This window comes from Amphiprion ocellaris, chromosome 5 (assembly GCF_022539595.1).
Source record: "Amphiprion ocellaris isolate individual 3 ecotype Okinawa chromosome 5, ASM2253959v1, whole genome shotgun sequence".
NCBI classification, from domain to species: domain Eukaryota; kingdom Metazoa; phylum Chordata; class Actinopteri; family Pomacentridae; genus Amphiprion; species Amphiprion ocellaris.
In genome coordinates, this window is record NC_072770.1 from 32,737,697 (window position 1) to 32,754,253 (window position 16,557).

The window sequence follows — 16,557 nt, forward strand, 5'->3', positions numbered from 1 at the left end:
CAGACAGATTTAATGTCGACATGGACAAAACTGTTGTTGCCTGTGAACTATAATGATTTGTGGTATAGCAGGAAACAATACAGCTAATAACTTCTAGTAAATGCGAAACAAAATATAGGCAGATAATGCTAAGGCTAATCACTTCTATCCCTTAAGATAAAATTGAGCAATAATAATGGTAAACGATGATGTGCTTGCATTTAAATTTTTGGTATTTTTAAAAATCTTTATTCCCTGCAAAAACTCTGTAAGTCAGCTATGAATTGTTGAAAAAACACTGGAGGTGAAACAGGTTGAACAGAGTGTAATCTCATCATATGTAGCTATGTGTGTGGTCACCTGATGTTTTGCTAGGGAGAGAAAATCTCTTTACCCAGTTTTAAAACTTAAGTCTATTGCTGCAGCTCACAACATCTTGCTATTATTTTGTGTTTTCGGGGCATAAACACAAGCCTAAATATGTCTCAAGCCCTTGCAAGAGTGTAAAGGTTACATAAATCCCGGAATAATGACTGGTAATAGCATTCTCAGAGGAATGGAGGAGGAGCTCAACTGAGACACAGAGAACACACAGAGCTTCAATACATCATAGCTGATGCGTACACTGTCCCTTTGTGGATTACGTACTAAAACCAAGAGCAAACTGAAAGATGGGTGAGCCAAATTCAAGAAAATGGTTTCAATGTGAAAAGAGCAATTTGATTTAATCCCGTTTACAGACGACATTTGGGCAGGGTAAGCAGGACATGTCAAACTCTCATGATCAAGTACAACCAACTGCTGCCTTGACATCTACATAGATGCTAAGTAATAATTATAAACGTCTTCATTTAAAGTCAAATAACAGTAACAAAGTTAATGTTAATAATAGTGCTGGGCAACAATTAAAATTTTTAACAGCGATTAATCGCATGATTTTCTGCCATTTATCGCGATTAATTGCATTTTTATGCGCAAAATTTAAAAATTCATTTAAAAGCCATGTTTTCTGCACTTTTATTTTAAAAGTACTGCTATATGAACAAAAATGCATTAACATCTGATATGCAAACACTTTAAACAAATAAAGTGCTTTTTAACAGCAGTATTCCCTTTACACAGTAGTAGTTAACATATTTCTTGTAAATTTCAACATAACCATTAACGTAATCAATTCAAAGCTATCTGCCACAGCAAGGGCATTAACGTTTTATCTGGTTTGTTATAGAAAAACGAGTTACCCTCAGAGTCCAGAGACATGATCATAACATTAGAACATCTGAACAGGTACCAGCAGAAACATTTTTCTTATCTCAGAGAGCAGCAGAAACAGTTTATGTTCCTTGGCAGCTGTCCCTGTTACAGTGAGGTGAAGTGGTCGAGCACCAAAAAGTACACAGCTGGGACTGACTGTGCAGAAGACGTTTTAGTCTATGAAGTCCATGTTTGTACTTGGGGTTTTTTTGCCTTTTAGGCTTTAATATATAGGACAGTGGAGAGTGACAGGAAACGAGGGGAGAAGAGCAAAGGGCTGTGGGACGGACTCGAACCCATGACCACTGCGTCAGGGACTGTAGTCCCAGTTTATATTGTCACACGCACGCACAAAAACCTTCCAGTGATGCAGGTTGAGGCTTATACGTGCCATCATTCATTGCAATCCAAAGAACATTCCTTAGACCAACATCTTCCACAATACTAACCATAATGCAGTCTATAGCTAACTACTTCGCTGTGGCATTTGTTAGCTTGTCTTGTTTTAGCGTATCTTGATTTCTCCCACACGCTGCATCCAACCAGTCTGCTGAAGCCTTCCTCTACTGTTAGTTTAGATGAGACGTGATGACGCACATCCCAAGTACAGATCAACATCCAGCCCTCCTGTGACCCATGGTTTGTCTGTCCGTGTATTGAAAGCCAGTGAGCAACGGACTTTCATAGTAATAATAATCATTTAAAAAACCTGCATCAATGCGTAATAAAATGCATTAATAATGTGTTAACTTGCCCAGCCCTAGTTAATAATTAATGTATGCAGTGATGACAATTTAGTAAACCTACAACTGAAGTCTGGATAAAAGTGTGTTTCTACTGTGTCCACTTAACTCACTCACCTTGTTGACGAGACATTCGACCCAAATTATCTTATTTAGCAAAAAACTACATCTATTTAGCAAATTGCACTGGTCATAATCGATTATTCTCATAGTCTAACTTTGGTCATTCCAACACAACTACTTTTCCCCCTTTAGTCGGATTAAAAATTTTAAGCCAATGATTAAAAAGCAGGTGGTCCAGAGTAGTTGAGAAGATTAGAATGTTATTGATGTAAAGTCATCTTACACAACCAACCAGCAACAGGGTTAACTCAAGGAGCAAGACCATGGAGTTATTTGGGTGAGTTTGCAAAATCACATACACATCTTTCTGAGTTTAAAATGACCAAAATGATACATCATTGTCCAAAAATGACTGACCTTGGCTCTTTTCCTGCCATGGCTGTGGTTAGGAGCCCGCTTCTGCAAAAAAAAAAAAAACAACAAAAAAACAATTATTTTACTAAATTTAACAATAATAATAACGTGCACACACAGAAATCAGACTTGTTGATCTAGTAAATGGCCAAACAAGCGGGTTTAAAGACATCTGACAGATTTAAGGCTGTTTAAGTGTTACTGTGTCAGCAATGTTGAGCTGACAGGGGTTTCTCAAGGTGTGCATCCATCAATATAAATGCACTTCTGTCTAAAATCATTTTTAAAGACATTGAAAGAAAGATCATCTATTTGTGGCTGAAATATTATTGCAAGGTAAACAAGAAAATGTAATTATCGTTATCATTCTGATAAATACAATAACGCGACCCATGTTGCTGACAAGGGACGCCACTTGAAACCAGGTTGTCAGTGGTAATTTTTAGATCTCTCTGCTTCTCTCTCCAAGTCTTTGATCTCTGTGTTGCTGCCTGTTTGGACGAGGGTTGGGCTCATCACACACAGAGCAGAAAAAAAATGTGACTTTAGAGTAGGGATGTCACGATATCAGGAATGAGGTAGTTGGTACCAATAACACTAAAGTTCCACAATTTGATAATAATGTCAATACAAAATAATAAACTAATGGAATGATTGCATTTCAAAAAAACATAAAGTAGGGCTTCACGACATTGGAAACAGCTGACAAGGTGATATTTTGCTTTTCTGCTATATATAATGAATTTGAAAAAACACAGGAATTGTCACCCGATGACTTTAACACATCTATTTGGAAAGAATTTCATCATTCCAGAATGATTAGGCATATTTAGTAGGTGAATGCACCTGCAAAGGAAAAAACAAAGTTGAATAATGACATTTTATTTTACTGTGAAGACTTAGTTTGAGCATGAACCGTTTACACCGTTTCTAGGTATCCAAAACAGGTTTTTGCTTTCTGTGTTATTTAAATTCAGCTTTGCATTTATACAAAATACAAATCTTTCACTCAAGGTAGTGAAGTTGCCTTGTGTAGTGACAACAATTGCAGGGCACTGCCGACAGTAGTGTAGTCAAAATATGACTATGCTAATTATGGCCACAACGGTAATCACAAATATGCTAATCAATATTGAGATCACAATTGGGGTTTTTCAGAATTTTAGAGTTAAAATATAGTAAATGCGCTTCCACATAGCACTGCTTTCATTTCCATGTTGTGCTATATTTCTGCTAATGTACAAATCTGCATTAAACTAATATTTAAAATAAGGTGGATCTTCGTCTGAATTCAGTGCATCTCCTAGAAGCAGAATATAAATGAAATTGTACCCAAAATATCTTCCCTGCTGCAAATCTGCAAATTACTAAGACACTATAATTTCCCAATGTTCCCAAAATGCCTATCATGCAGGCTACAGTAGAAGCTAGCTCGGTGATTGCAGTGCTGTGCAGAGAACCCACTGTGAGGAAACTTGGCTACAATGCCACAACACAGGTAGTCTGAAAGTGGTCAAGTTGAATTCATTAACTTTCACATTTAGAAGAATCCAGTTCCTGTAGAAGCATTTACTCGCTTTGGCCATCCTGCATAATTCAGCTTGGATTATTACCACAAGTTGCAGGAGACCTGTTGCTGCATCTGCTCTTGCCACTGCCAATCTCTATGCTGTTGTTACTTTTCAATATATCTAGCACCAGCACTCACATATGGTCACTTCCTCGTACCTGTGCATCCTGTGGGGAGCTATCGTCAGGCTCCAGGCCCTCTCCTGTCCCTTCCTTTGTGCCCTGTGGTTGAGGGGAGGTCTTGCCTCGACTGCAGGGCTCGTTAAGTGGCCCACTCTCTCCCTCCTGCTGAATGTCTGTTGTCAGGCTCACTGACATCTTCTTAAGGGAGGGGGAGAGGGTGGGAGTGGGGAGGGGGTTGGGTGGAGGACCCAGGAGTGGCTGAGAGAAAAGAGGGAGGAGATAAGAGAAAATAATTCAAAGCTCTGACAGAACTTTTGTATATTTTGACAATAAACACTAAAGACAATGCTGAGAAAAAAACAAAGACGTATACAGTTGTTGTGTGCAGCTACACATTTACACCATCTACCTGTAGGTGGTACCAGATCTGTGCTGGACTCTATCCTGTGAGTCTGGATAGGAACCACACACAGAAAGTTGAGGGGCAACCACTAAGGTAGTGTGCTGGGCTGGGCTGCAGCAGGGGGCGAAGTGCAGTCCATAGCAAGCCTTAGATTTTGGGGTGGTGCTGTAGGGAAAGAAATATGAAAAATGAAAAAATGGCAAAACTATTTGAAAAATAGCAACTGTGATGAGTTATTAGAAATTATTGTTCCCTGCAACATAAATATTTAACTCTTTATCTTGTTTGCTTTACCACATGTTCAGAATAGCCACCTCAACTCAACTTTATTATTGTCACTTGAAGGGCGATTAGTTTTGCAGCAGTTTACACCAGCATTCCAGTAAGCAAACAATAAAAACAAACAAATTAAAAGGTAAAAAACACATAAAACAGTAAAAATAGATAATCTGGTTAGAAACATCTAGAAATAATGTTGTGCAAGTTCCTACATTGTCGTCTACTAATTCAGAGTTATTGACATCAATTTAAAACCTGTAATGAAAGCTATTTACTTTTAAAGTAAGAACAAAAAGTAAACTACAGTCAGATCCTAACATGACTCAATTTTACATTTACACTGCCCCTAGTGGCAACTCAACTCTAATGGATGATTTTTCATCCAACTGGATAAATGAAGGCTAGTAAGGGAATGAAAACAGAAGGACTTCAATAACAAAAAGCATACTCAGGAAGACTGTTCACTTTGACTTGTTTATGCGTTGATGTATTTAAGCTGTAACTTCATCATTCCATTCATAAAAAAATTCTGTTATAAAGTGTACATTTCCAAAGATTCATTTTGTAATAAAACAAACAATTAAGTATTTTGAAGTCCACTTTTCCCAACATGTATATACACATCTTTAGTAAGACAAGATTACAAAAAAAAAAATGCACATGTGCAAAAACACAATATTTACAGCGATCAGGTGAACTGAAGAGGCAGCAGTTAGCCAGCCAGACAAGAGGGAGGGGCACACCAACAGGCCAGCCACCACCTCAGTGGTCCTCTCTCTCTTCTCTCCTCTCTCCCTCTGGCTTAGTGCAGCAGCATGGTCTGTCCTACAGTCAGGAGCCCTGAACACCAAGAGCAGAAGAGGAAGACACGGATGACGTCATGTTTCACACACTGAGTGACTCATCGCTGCTGCTGCTCCTAATTCTAGCAGGGTGGGGGACAAAGCAGCTGAAAGCTAAGAGTCTACTGGTGAAACGTTACCATTTAAATCAAGGTTTCATCTGCTTTGGCATTGGTTAAAATGCAACTACGGTGTGAGCACCACTGAGAGAAAGCATGTTAAAGATGTGTGTTTCCCCCTCGAAAATTCAACCTAGTATAAGCTGTACCATCTAGCAGAGCCAAGTGCACTGAAAACTACTGCAATTTCAACTGTCGGTGATGTGTACTGTGAACTATAGTTGTATTTCTTTACGTAAGTACCATTAACAGCCAAGAACTATACAGAAATGTACTGCAAATGCTCTTAGCATTTTTGGTATAAACACCCTTGTCAATACACTAATGAGGCTAGCCATCATATTGGCATTTCACCATACAACTAAGAATGCAGTGCTGACCTAGAACCAGATCACAGCCATCATTTGTCTGACCTGCTCTGTATCAACTTATCACTTTTGGTTGAACACACAAAATACATGCATGCATTAGCTTTTTTAAAAATCCATTTTTCTCGATTATTGCATTGAAAAGACCTCTTAATTTAACTTTCATCACAAAAAAACATACATTGGGGTTAATCATCAGCAATAAAAATGATAGAAATTATTATGATGATTTTAACTACACTTATATCCTCTAATTACATCAAACAAATCCACATTTGCAACAAAAAATAGAACCAAAAATTGCTTTGGGGTGAATGCTGGTGTCTTACAAACATACAGGCACCTAGTCACCGCTGAATAACAATACATTGGTCCTACAAGCCTATGCTCTCTGTGTCACAGGGTCAAAAACAGCATAATCTGTGCACGCTTGTTGAAATAAACACGAAAACTACTTATCAAATCCTGCATGCATACATATATGCAGTAGTGATATAAGCACAAGCGGGCACAAGCATCAGAAATGGAACTGCTAGCATGTATGCATGTGGTGTGGATGAGTGTCATTCATGCGTGTCCCTGTCTGTACCACAATGCTGTGCTGTTGAATAGATGAGTGAACAAACGAGGCAGGGATTCCCAGTGTGGGAAAGACCCAGGCAATGCAACAGCAAAGGCGTCATCAGCAGCAGCATCAGCAGCATTGCACTACATCATTGACAAGGACACCCACATGCCCCAGCCCCACTCTGCTTACACAAGCCTACCATACAGCAGCACAGGATACAGCCACACTGCAATGAAGGCCTGACTCCTTTCAAGATGACCTCTTCCATTTACTTGCTTACAGTGTGTGCAAATAGTTTTGGATTCAAAAGCAAAAACAATCATTTATCCCAAGTGTCAATCGCAAATCTCACGGCTGAGCAGACTGTCCTGGCTTAACGGTAGGGAGACGCTGCAGGAAAATTTGTGAATCAGAGCCAGTAATGGGGTGCTTATGAATAAACCAGCTTTACCTTTTCTCTCTTCATCCACCCATTTCTCTCTCATGTTTCCTCAGCTCCCTCATCAACACTCCCCCCCCCCACCCCCCACCAGTTTCCTTCAACACACACACCAGCCCACAGGGTTGCCAAGGAGATGGTAACGTCATTCTCAACTGCTGCCATTTGTGTTGAGCGAGCACCAGTGAGAAGGGCAGGGAGAAGAATGATATTAAAAATAAATACATGGATTGCAGTGTGCACAGACTGAGAGAAAAGGAAAGACAGAAGCAGAGAGAACAGAGTATGGTGAAAAGGTGAGAGACTAGGATGTGCAATTGCTAGTGATCCAGTTTCTTTCAAGCTGCGACAATCCTAGACTGTAATACAACAATGTGGGCTTTTATATTCAGATCACGGGATACCGAATAGTAAAATGTCAAATTAGAGCTGTGGACAGATAAAATCTCTGAATGGAGTACTGAGGCCTCTTCAAAAACTGTCTCCAGTTGCCTCTGACCGACTAAAATCTGATAAATATGATGACACTTTAAAACAGAAATATATACGCTCATCAGCTATGACATTAAAACCAATGACAGGTGAGGTTTAAACTACTTCTCTAAATACAATGGCATATTCTGCTCAGAAATCTTGAGTCCTAGCATTCACCTAAACATTTTTGCAGACCAAGCATTGCAACAGCAGATGATCATCAGAAAATGCACCCTTGCACACGTCAAAATTGCCAAGTGTCAGCTCGAGAAACACAACAAAGAGCCCAATGCATTGATCCATGCATCTTATGAATAAGCTCCATGCATGATGGAACTAGCTTTTGGGACCCACTATCCAACCATACTGAACATTAAACATGTTTGTAGTCAATCCAAATGACAAAAGCGGAAGGTGAAGAGAAAAGCTAGCAGTGGAGGAGGCATGATGTCCTTTTAATATGGAAATAATGGTGCATATATTCAGACAATCACTCCTGAAAGCTGTTTCTATTCTTGCACTGGGTTGTACATTTAAAAGTGTCGCTATTAGTTGATCAACAATATAAAAAGAGAGTTACAAACGGAAATACAATGCCTTGCTCCTCTCTCACATTGAGGGCCTCAGCAGACCTCTGATCACATGCTTCTAACAACATTAAAGCTAAAGAGATGAAGTGTATCAGCGACACTGCTCTTAGTATAAATACATTTCAGAGATGGCAGTAAATGCAGACAGATTTATTGCACAGATAAAGTTTGTGCGACAGCATTTGTGAATGTCTGTTCCAGCTCAGCAGCTGTTTTCAGCAACTGGCGCTCAATTATGTAGATCCGATATGAAAATGATTTTAAAATCAAACTGGTGTAAAGATGTTATTAACATAACAGGTTATTTACTGAGGAGGACTGTAGCTCATTTGCTGTTTAATATGCTTGATTTCGTCAATCATTTGTTAATCATTAACTTTGCCGACTCGGTTAAGGAAAATGTTTAACACTTGCATCACTATTATGTATCAATCACCAAAAAAAATAAGCACAGCTCTAAGTACCGCAGATGAGGAAACATCACTGACACAAAATTCAAGACTTGGTATGTGCTTCAGTTTTCAGGTCACGGTTAATATGTTTTCGGTACAAACAAATTAGTAGTTGTTGAGATGGCACTGATGGCACAGCTTTTGAGTCCAAGATAAATTTCCCCAAGTGGGACAATAAAAGTATATTGTATTGCAAATCAAAAGAAAGGCATTAAACAACACATGGTCAATTTAAAAAAAAAAAAAAAATCATTAAAAAAACACAACACAAATTTTATTCATGCACCACTTCAAAACTCAAGTATAAAAAAAATAATCAAAAGGTTTACTGAGACAAGTTCAATACAGTTAGCTATGTTCATTGTGGTTGACTAACGTGTACAGTGCCAGCAGTAAAGCTGCAGGTTCTAGCCATGCAGGAAGGCCAATTACGTCATACAAGATTAATAATTATCAACATACAAGATTAATGACCGTCCGATCCTTCAAGGTTAATCGTACTAGCAGGCAACTTAGCTGGTAGACTGCTGCTCAGACAAAAAGTTCAGGGTAGAACTCGCTCTTGAATTTCAAGTGCTCAGACATAAATAGACTTCTTACACTAACTGTTTGGATCACAGGGTGTAACAAACAAAAGTTTCACACTGAACAAAACTTCCCAAACCACACCACTACACCTCTAGAATTTATTTCTATGAGTATTGCTCTGAATGTTTTTGGAAAACAATGCTGATGGTAATTAGGTCAAAGCAGTAGTATGGCCTCATGCTGCAAAGTACTGTAGTAACTAACCCACAGTATGCACTACTAAAATTTTTGCTAGTATTATAAAGAAGCATCCTTGTTCTTACATGGTGGTATTACAAATGGCTAACCAGGCATACAAACTTAACTACATTGTGTCATAATATGAGTTGTGCACAGCAGACTCAACAACTACAATACAAGCAGCAGCACTGCTCTCTGCCTGCTGTGTCCCAGTTCAGTCAGTGTGTTGGTGGGCCTGATGCTGACATCTCTCTGGCAACTGTCTGCATCATCACATGTGGCTGCAGATATGCAGCAGAGTAGCTGATTCACACAGGACTTGGGTCAGTTACATCATAGCAAAAGAGTTATTCCCATCAAGCTGGCCTCATAAAGCCGTTAACTGACTGGTGAAATACAGCAGGATATGGATATTTGAATCAAACGCTTAAAAGACAACTGATGCAATTTTCAAACTAGTCTCGCTATTACACAATATTAAATCAGTCCTATATACACAACTAGTTTCTTATTTTGGAAGGGTTTTTTTTCCTAAATTCTTTCCTAACATTCAAAATTCTGTACACGTCCTCACTTTCTGCATGCCACTCTGAATTATCACAAGCTAGTTGAACTATCAAATGGCTGTACTGACAATGATGTTAGCGTTTCCGTCAGACACTTTCTTTCAACTCTTAGACAATTTTACAGCTTCAGGTGTCACTATGAATTTATCTGTGCTTAAGACAGTAATTTAATTTCACAGATCATGCTATCTGACAACATGAAAATATGAAACAAAAGTCAGGGCACTCCATCATGTGCATTTCCTGCCTTGCAGACTTACATAGGCCCTCCTGATGACAAGCAATCAGCTGAGACACAGGTCATACACCGCCCTGCCCGCTGGGTCAGGTTACCTCATCAAAAACTGATAATGGAGGGGAGCTCCAACCGAGCCGTGTGAGCGAAAGACACAGAGAGAACTATCTGCCCAGACAACACTGTGTGTCTAAGTGTGTGTTTGTCTTAAGGCAGACAGAATGCATATAACCACTTCAGACAGGAGGTGAGCTGGACTAAAAATTTTGCACAGGTTTGAGCTCACTGTCAAATTTAGCAGCCCTGGGTCGAGCCGGGTCAGGGTCTCAGCAATAGTTAGCTGCAGGGCAAGCCGGAGAAATGAGAGGAATTCTACTGCATGGCAGCTGGTAAGAGCAGAGAGATTGTCTGTGGCAAGTCTTACTGACTTATTAACTAATCAGACAACTAATGTCTGCCTAAGTGACAGACATCAAACGGGGAGCCAGAATCCACAGCTTGAGTGCTTATATTTATTGCTGGGGACATTTATCCAAATGTTACCTTTGACACAAAATTAAACAACTGTGGATCAAAGCAATCTTAATAATCAATCAATAATTGTAAAAAATGAGAGCTGTATTGTATGTAGGTTCCAGATCATTCAGTATAGGGATTCACTCATTAGTACAACTGCAAATTTTTAAAAAAATAAACTTTTTCCTATTACATCACTACCATCCATCAGATAACATCTCAATGATTAAACAAAATCATAGTACAGACAGAGCACAAATGGACAGCTGAATCTATACAGGCCATCTGTTCTCTCTTATCATGGTGTATTTTCATGAATGGCAGCCAGAGTGCAAGTGAACAGAGAATAAGCACCGTATATTGCTACAATTCTGTGTGGGTAATTATTAAGAGCTGCTACTATGATCAATTATTTATTTCATTCACTGCATTATTTCAGATTTCGTAATGGATAATAATGCGTAGCAAACATGCCTCTCCATTTTCTCTGCAGAGGCTGAATGAAAGATGAAGGTGAATGGAAGCACAGAACGCTGCAAACAGGAGTGAGCAAGCACGTACAAACCCACAGACAGCAGTGGGAGAGACGTACACAGGCAGCTCGACCCAATTCAGCTCCTCTGTATTCTGCTGCGCACCTCGCCCATTTGACGTCAGAGAGAACCCATTTCGCAAAAGGCAGCAAGGTTACGTCTTCGCAGAGCGGAGGCTGATGTGTGTGTACTAATGGCAGAGTTAGTGCAAGCTCAGTGCCTGCACATATTATATATCAGCAGCACTCGCAGTGGGTGCGCACCAGTGCTCGTCTGTGTCAGAGAGGATTCCCCTTTGCGTCGGTTGCACAATTTCACACAGGGAGGGGACAAGGGGACTGGCAGAGCACTATGGACTGTAGAGGAACAGTCCAGGCACATTTGCATTAAAGCAGACACCGTGCTTCACTTACAAAAACAATATAGATAGATACACCATTGGTCAATACTCCAGAATACAATTTTCTGTAGTGTTGGTTATATAAAAAAGGAACAGGGTGACTGCATGGCTTAGAAAACGGAAGCCAGGAACTTAGATAACGACAGCATCAAAGATCCGCAGACAAAATAACATCCTGGAGGGACAAAACACTGACGACGTAAATATAAATGGTCAAACACAGCGGAAGACAGGGTTTCTCTTCTTCCATCTATGTCTCTTTCTGTCCTTCTCCCCGCCTCCCCCTCTCGTTTCTCTTTCAGTGCTACGAGGATACCCCTTCCTACCTTCCACCCCCTCCACGTCAACCCCTCCCTTCAATATCTCTCTCCATCCACCCACTGCGAAATGTTAGCTTTTTCTTCCTCTCTTTTTCTTCCTCTTTTAATGTGTCTTCTTAAATTGTCAGGCCTACTGCTGACGCCATCCTCCTCCACTCAGCCAGCCCACTCAGTCCTGTGGGACGAGCTATGACTCATTCTCTCCCTCCTTCCCTCCTCTCCCTCCCTAGTTACCTACCTACCTTTCAGCAGCTCTCTCTCTCTCTCGGTTACTCTCGCTAGTTAGAAGCTCTGCAACGTTCTATGCTGTGTGTGAATGAGCATACAGAGGAAGGATTGATAGAATAAATCAGATGGAGAAAGTAGGTGATAGAGAGAACGATCTGTTGGCCAAATAAACGACAGTCTCTCCTCTGCATAATGAATGAATGCCAGTGGAGAGAGAGGGGATCCTGATCTTGGATGCATTATTGATGAATGCAAGAGTGCAGGAATGTGGGTGACGGAGAGAAATATTGAATTCTATGTGGGCCAACATTAAACAAGTACATAATTCCCTTCATTGTAGAAAATGAAAAAGCAAGAAAAAAGGTGAAATAAGTATAATAATTAGGAACAAAACAACTCACTATGAACTATTCAATTAGTCTTCCCTCTAGTATTTCATAGTGATCACCTGCACAAAGTTTTTTTTTTTGCCAATAACATGTTGAAATAGCATCTTTACTTTGAAATAATGTATTTCCTGTAACAGATATTGGTGCAACTCACAAAAGCTCTCAATTATAAACCAGTAAGATACCAAGGATAGGGGTTAGCAACACATTAACAAAACTATGTAAAATATCAACTGGGTGGAGTGTTTATTTACACTCACTTGCTCTGCTTTAAGGCAATAAGAAGTGGCTTTTCATATGCAATTTCAGTCTCACATGACAATAATGCCCTATTTGCATCATCAGGGTGATCCACTGCATCTAACCAAGCACTCCTTATTTGTCCTTAAGTTGCAAAGACTGTCATCTTATCTGACACAAATCTATGTGTTTAATTTCATGGCATTTCTGATAATTTTATAAATAAAAAGATTCACAATACTTTAGTAGATGAAACCCAAATTCTACTCAATTGCTATTTTTATTCATAATTCTTCAAAAATAATTTTAGCGCTGGTGATATTCCTTTTGAGCTAGTTTTTTGGATGGGCATCAAATAATGCTTTATGTAGAAAAAACTGACAAATGACAAGGCCACATTTAAAGGTGTGACAAACAAGTGGAGGCAGAAAGAAATCTAATGTGTGAACAACCACTACGAAAGAAAGCACTTCTGAGGAACAACTGGAGAGAAAAAATGAATCACAACCGAAAACACCTTAATGGTGATGTTGAAGATACGGAAATATATTTGTCTGATTCCAGTGTTCAGATAAACAGTGCATTTCCACCTTATAAGGATTATTTTCTGTGGAAGGTAACTTTCAGATTAAACGAGTACTGTGAGAACTAAAAACAATTTTTTTTGCAGCTACAGTTTTACATAACAGCCCATCAAAAACAAATTCAATGTCTTGGAGCCTGCTGGGCCTGCAAGACATCTTCTCATCGGCATGCATATAAAAAGATGGGTTTCAGTAGACCATAAATAAACAGCAGTACAGCAAAATTCACAATTGCACCTTGCAAAATGGACAATGGTAAAAATATTTTCATAGTGCATTACCATTACCATAACACACCCAATGCTGAGTACAATTCAAACTCCACATAAATAACTTTCAGTGGAAGTACGCAACTCACAAATCACTTTCTCATCTGTGCCTTAGATTATAGCAGATTAACATATTAATCCTTGAGCTTCGGGAAGGAAAAGTGTAAAAGAATTCTACATTCACTTAAAGTTTAAGACAAACCTGCTAAGATGAAAAACATTTTCAAGTAAAGCAGTGCTCTGTTAAAAGCTTGTCAAGTTTTTTGGACAGCAACCAGATTTTTGCTTCAGAGCTGAGGCAGTTCCCTATGACCAGACTCACCACAAACTCTCCAAATGTCTGTCCGCTAAGGATTTAGATACATTAACATGCCTGTCTGTCAAAAAAGTAAACATCTCACAAATATAAAACCTTCTGGACAATCAGAAACATGTTTCAAAATAATGGTGTAAAATAAGCAAATATTGTCTATATTGAAGTGTCAGGTTTATCTTGTCCCCTCAGGTACCGTAAGGAGATATGACAAAGATTCTGAATGCCACACTTGAGCTGCTAATTTAAACAAATAACTGTGTCAAAATGAAATTGGGTGGCAGCTCCAGTACTCATTATACCTTATGTAATTTATCAGCTTCTTTTAGTGTGAGAAGCAGTGTGGAAGAGGGTGTGAGAGAGACAGAGAAGAAAAAAGGAGAGAGGAAGATAGAGGAGCAAGGGGTGGCTAGTGAGACAGGAAGAGAGGAAAAACTTCTCAATGATGAAACAATCTGCACTGTTAAGCGATTGGACCAGACTTCCACCAATGGGAGGACCAGCTCCATGGCAACAGGCTCTGTCACCAAGAGAAAAGCAGCCATATCCCTCAACACCCCCATATTTTTCTCTCCTTTTCTCTCACACGACCCCCTTCCTTTCCCCAATTACAAGACCCAATGTATTTACCATTGGGAATTCGCATAAAGACAAATAAAACCGCATAGACACATACACACGCATACAAAATACACAGCAGCATCATGGGTTACTTATAGCTGGAACAACACAGCTCCATCGCACAGACACAACAAACACACACACGACCAAACAAGGCTTGCAGATGTACACACAGACTTAATGGGGCTTACAAAAGCCTCAGAATCTGAGTCATTCACACACACAGTTATTTAAATGTGCAGATTGGCTATGACTTCCCTCACACACTGTGTGACTGTAGACAGTTCTGTTCCACTCCATCCTGATGAGAGCAATGACTAACTATGAGGTCTGCTGGAGCCGAACCTTGAACTAAACAGATTGAGCTCACAGACACAAGAACAGGCCTCCAGAATAAGTAAGTAGGCCCCAGCAGATAGACACTGCCCTTTAAACACGTATGTCCATATGCACAATGTGAAGTCTGCATCGATTAGAGGGTATTATTAAGTACAGACCCTCCTTTACTAGACTAAGCTAGTTTTATAGGTTGAAGACATTGAGCTATTAAATAAGAATGTAATAAAAGGTAATAATGACAAACTGCTGCTTAACTACTTACACTTTAATCAATGGAAAATGTGGTGACAACAGTGCATTCTGAGAGCTGAAGTCTCACACAAACAGTCAGACATTCTCAAGTACACTCCAACCATATTTTGTTCAGTACAGCATGACGGACGAGAATTGTTGGGTTCACAGCCTTTGCAGGCAGGTTTATCTTGAGTTGGATAAACATGGGGAAAACAACACTGTTAACATAATGACAAAGATGAATATTAAAACACATAAGAATTTTTCAGCATTACTTTTACCCATACTGCCAAATATTTTGCTGAAGTCCTGTTGAAATCCTTTTAAAAAATGTTTAGACAGACTAAAGCAATATAATTTAGCTTGAGTGAATTAAATTAAGACCTATGACGACACACAGAATTCATATCTATAGTGAAATAGATATAATATAGCAAAAGCAATTCCTCAGGTGCAGTGTGCAATTCAAGTGTCCCAAATCCTCACAGGCACAGTACCAGATAATAGACTGTTGGATATTGTTTCCAGTCCATTTCAATTTAGCATACCAAAGAGATACATGCCATTTTTGCCAACAGGCGGCGACTCTGTGCAGCAAAGGGAATGTACTGAATAAAAATGTAAACTCAGCATGCAATATTAATACTTTTGAACATAGCTGAAATTTGTTGTTCCATCACATGGCATCTCTACAACAGAATGGACGACATTAAACAGCCAAGAACACACTATATTGGAAATGATGACGGGCAGAACAAGAGTGGGGTCATAGACCAGAAATAGCCAGTCAGTTAGTAAGTAAAATAATGTCTGCAGTTAATGATGTTGATGTTGAAATGTTGTCCCACTCTTCCTGAAGGACTTGGCAAAGTTGATGGGAATTTTGGAGGACAGGACTACGTAATTTCACATTCATACACACATCAATCAGGAGCATCATATGGCAGATTGTCTGTTGTACCATGCTGTCTTTAATGATTTCTTAGCCAACAAATAGTGGCGTTGTGAACATTTAACTCCCTGGCTACGGCCAGTTCTTGACTTTCTCGTCATCTGGGCCATTGTGTCATTCTATTTAAACTGGAATTTTAGGGTGGACTTTTGTGGTCTCTGGTCAAAGGAGTGTATGTTCACTGGTCACGCTATCTGATCATTGTCCTGCAAAACCACACCTGACTAAGGTGTGGATTAAGTCATTGGTCGGGAATTTGTCACAGGTTGAACAGCTCAAAAAGTCTGGGTGCACCAGTGCCAAAATATAACCCTTTTCCAACCCTTCTTATAGAAATGAGATTTTTTACTTTTTCTCAAACATTCATCTTT

The 16,557-nt window shown here is 39.4% G+C and overlaps 1 protein-coding gene across 13 annotated transcripts in view; it reads right to left on the minus strand.

The window, feature by feature from the left end:
• The window catches only part of LOC111579120 (R3H domain-containing protein 2), a 59,962-nt gene that overhangs the window by 31,295 nt on the left and 12,110 nt on the right, over positions 1 to 16,557 (minus strand). For all 13 annotated transcript variants that reach the window (XM_023286258.3, XM_023286255.3, XM_023286265.3 and 10 more), the window contains 4 exons: positions 5,511 to 5,667; positions 4,555 to 4,713; positions 4,182 to 4,403; positions 2,457 to 2,498 (listed from right to left, as the gene is read on the minus strand). In XM_023286258.3, the coding sequence (XP_023142026.1) occupies positions 2,457 to 2,498; positions 4,182 to 4,340 (201 nt within the window). In that variant the 5' untranslated portion in view covers positions 4,341 to 4,403; positions 4,555 to 4,713; positions 5,511 to 5,667. The remainder of the gene's footprint in view (positions 1 to 2,456; positions 2,499 to 4,181; positions 4,404 to 4,554; positions 4,714 to 5,510; positions 5,668 to 16,557) is intronic.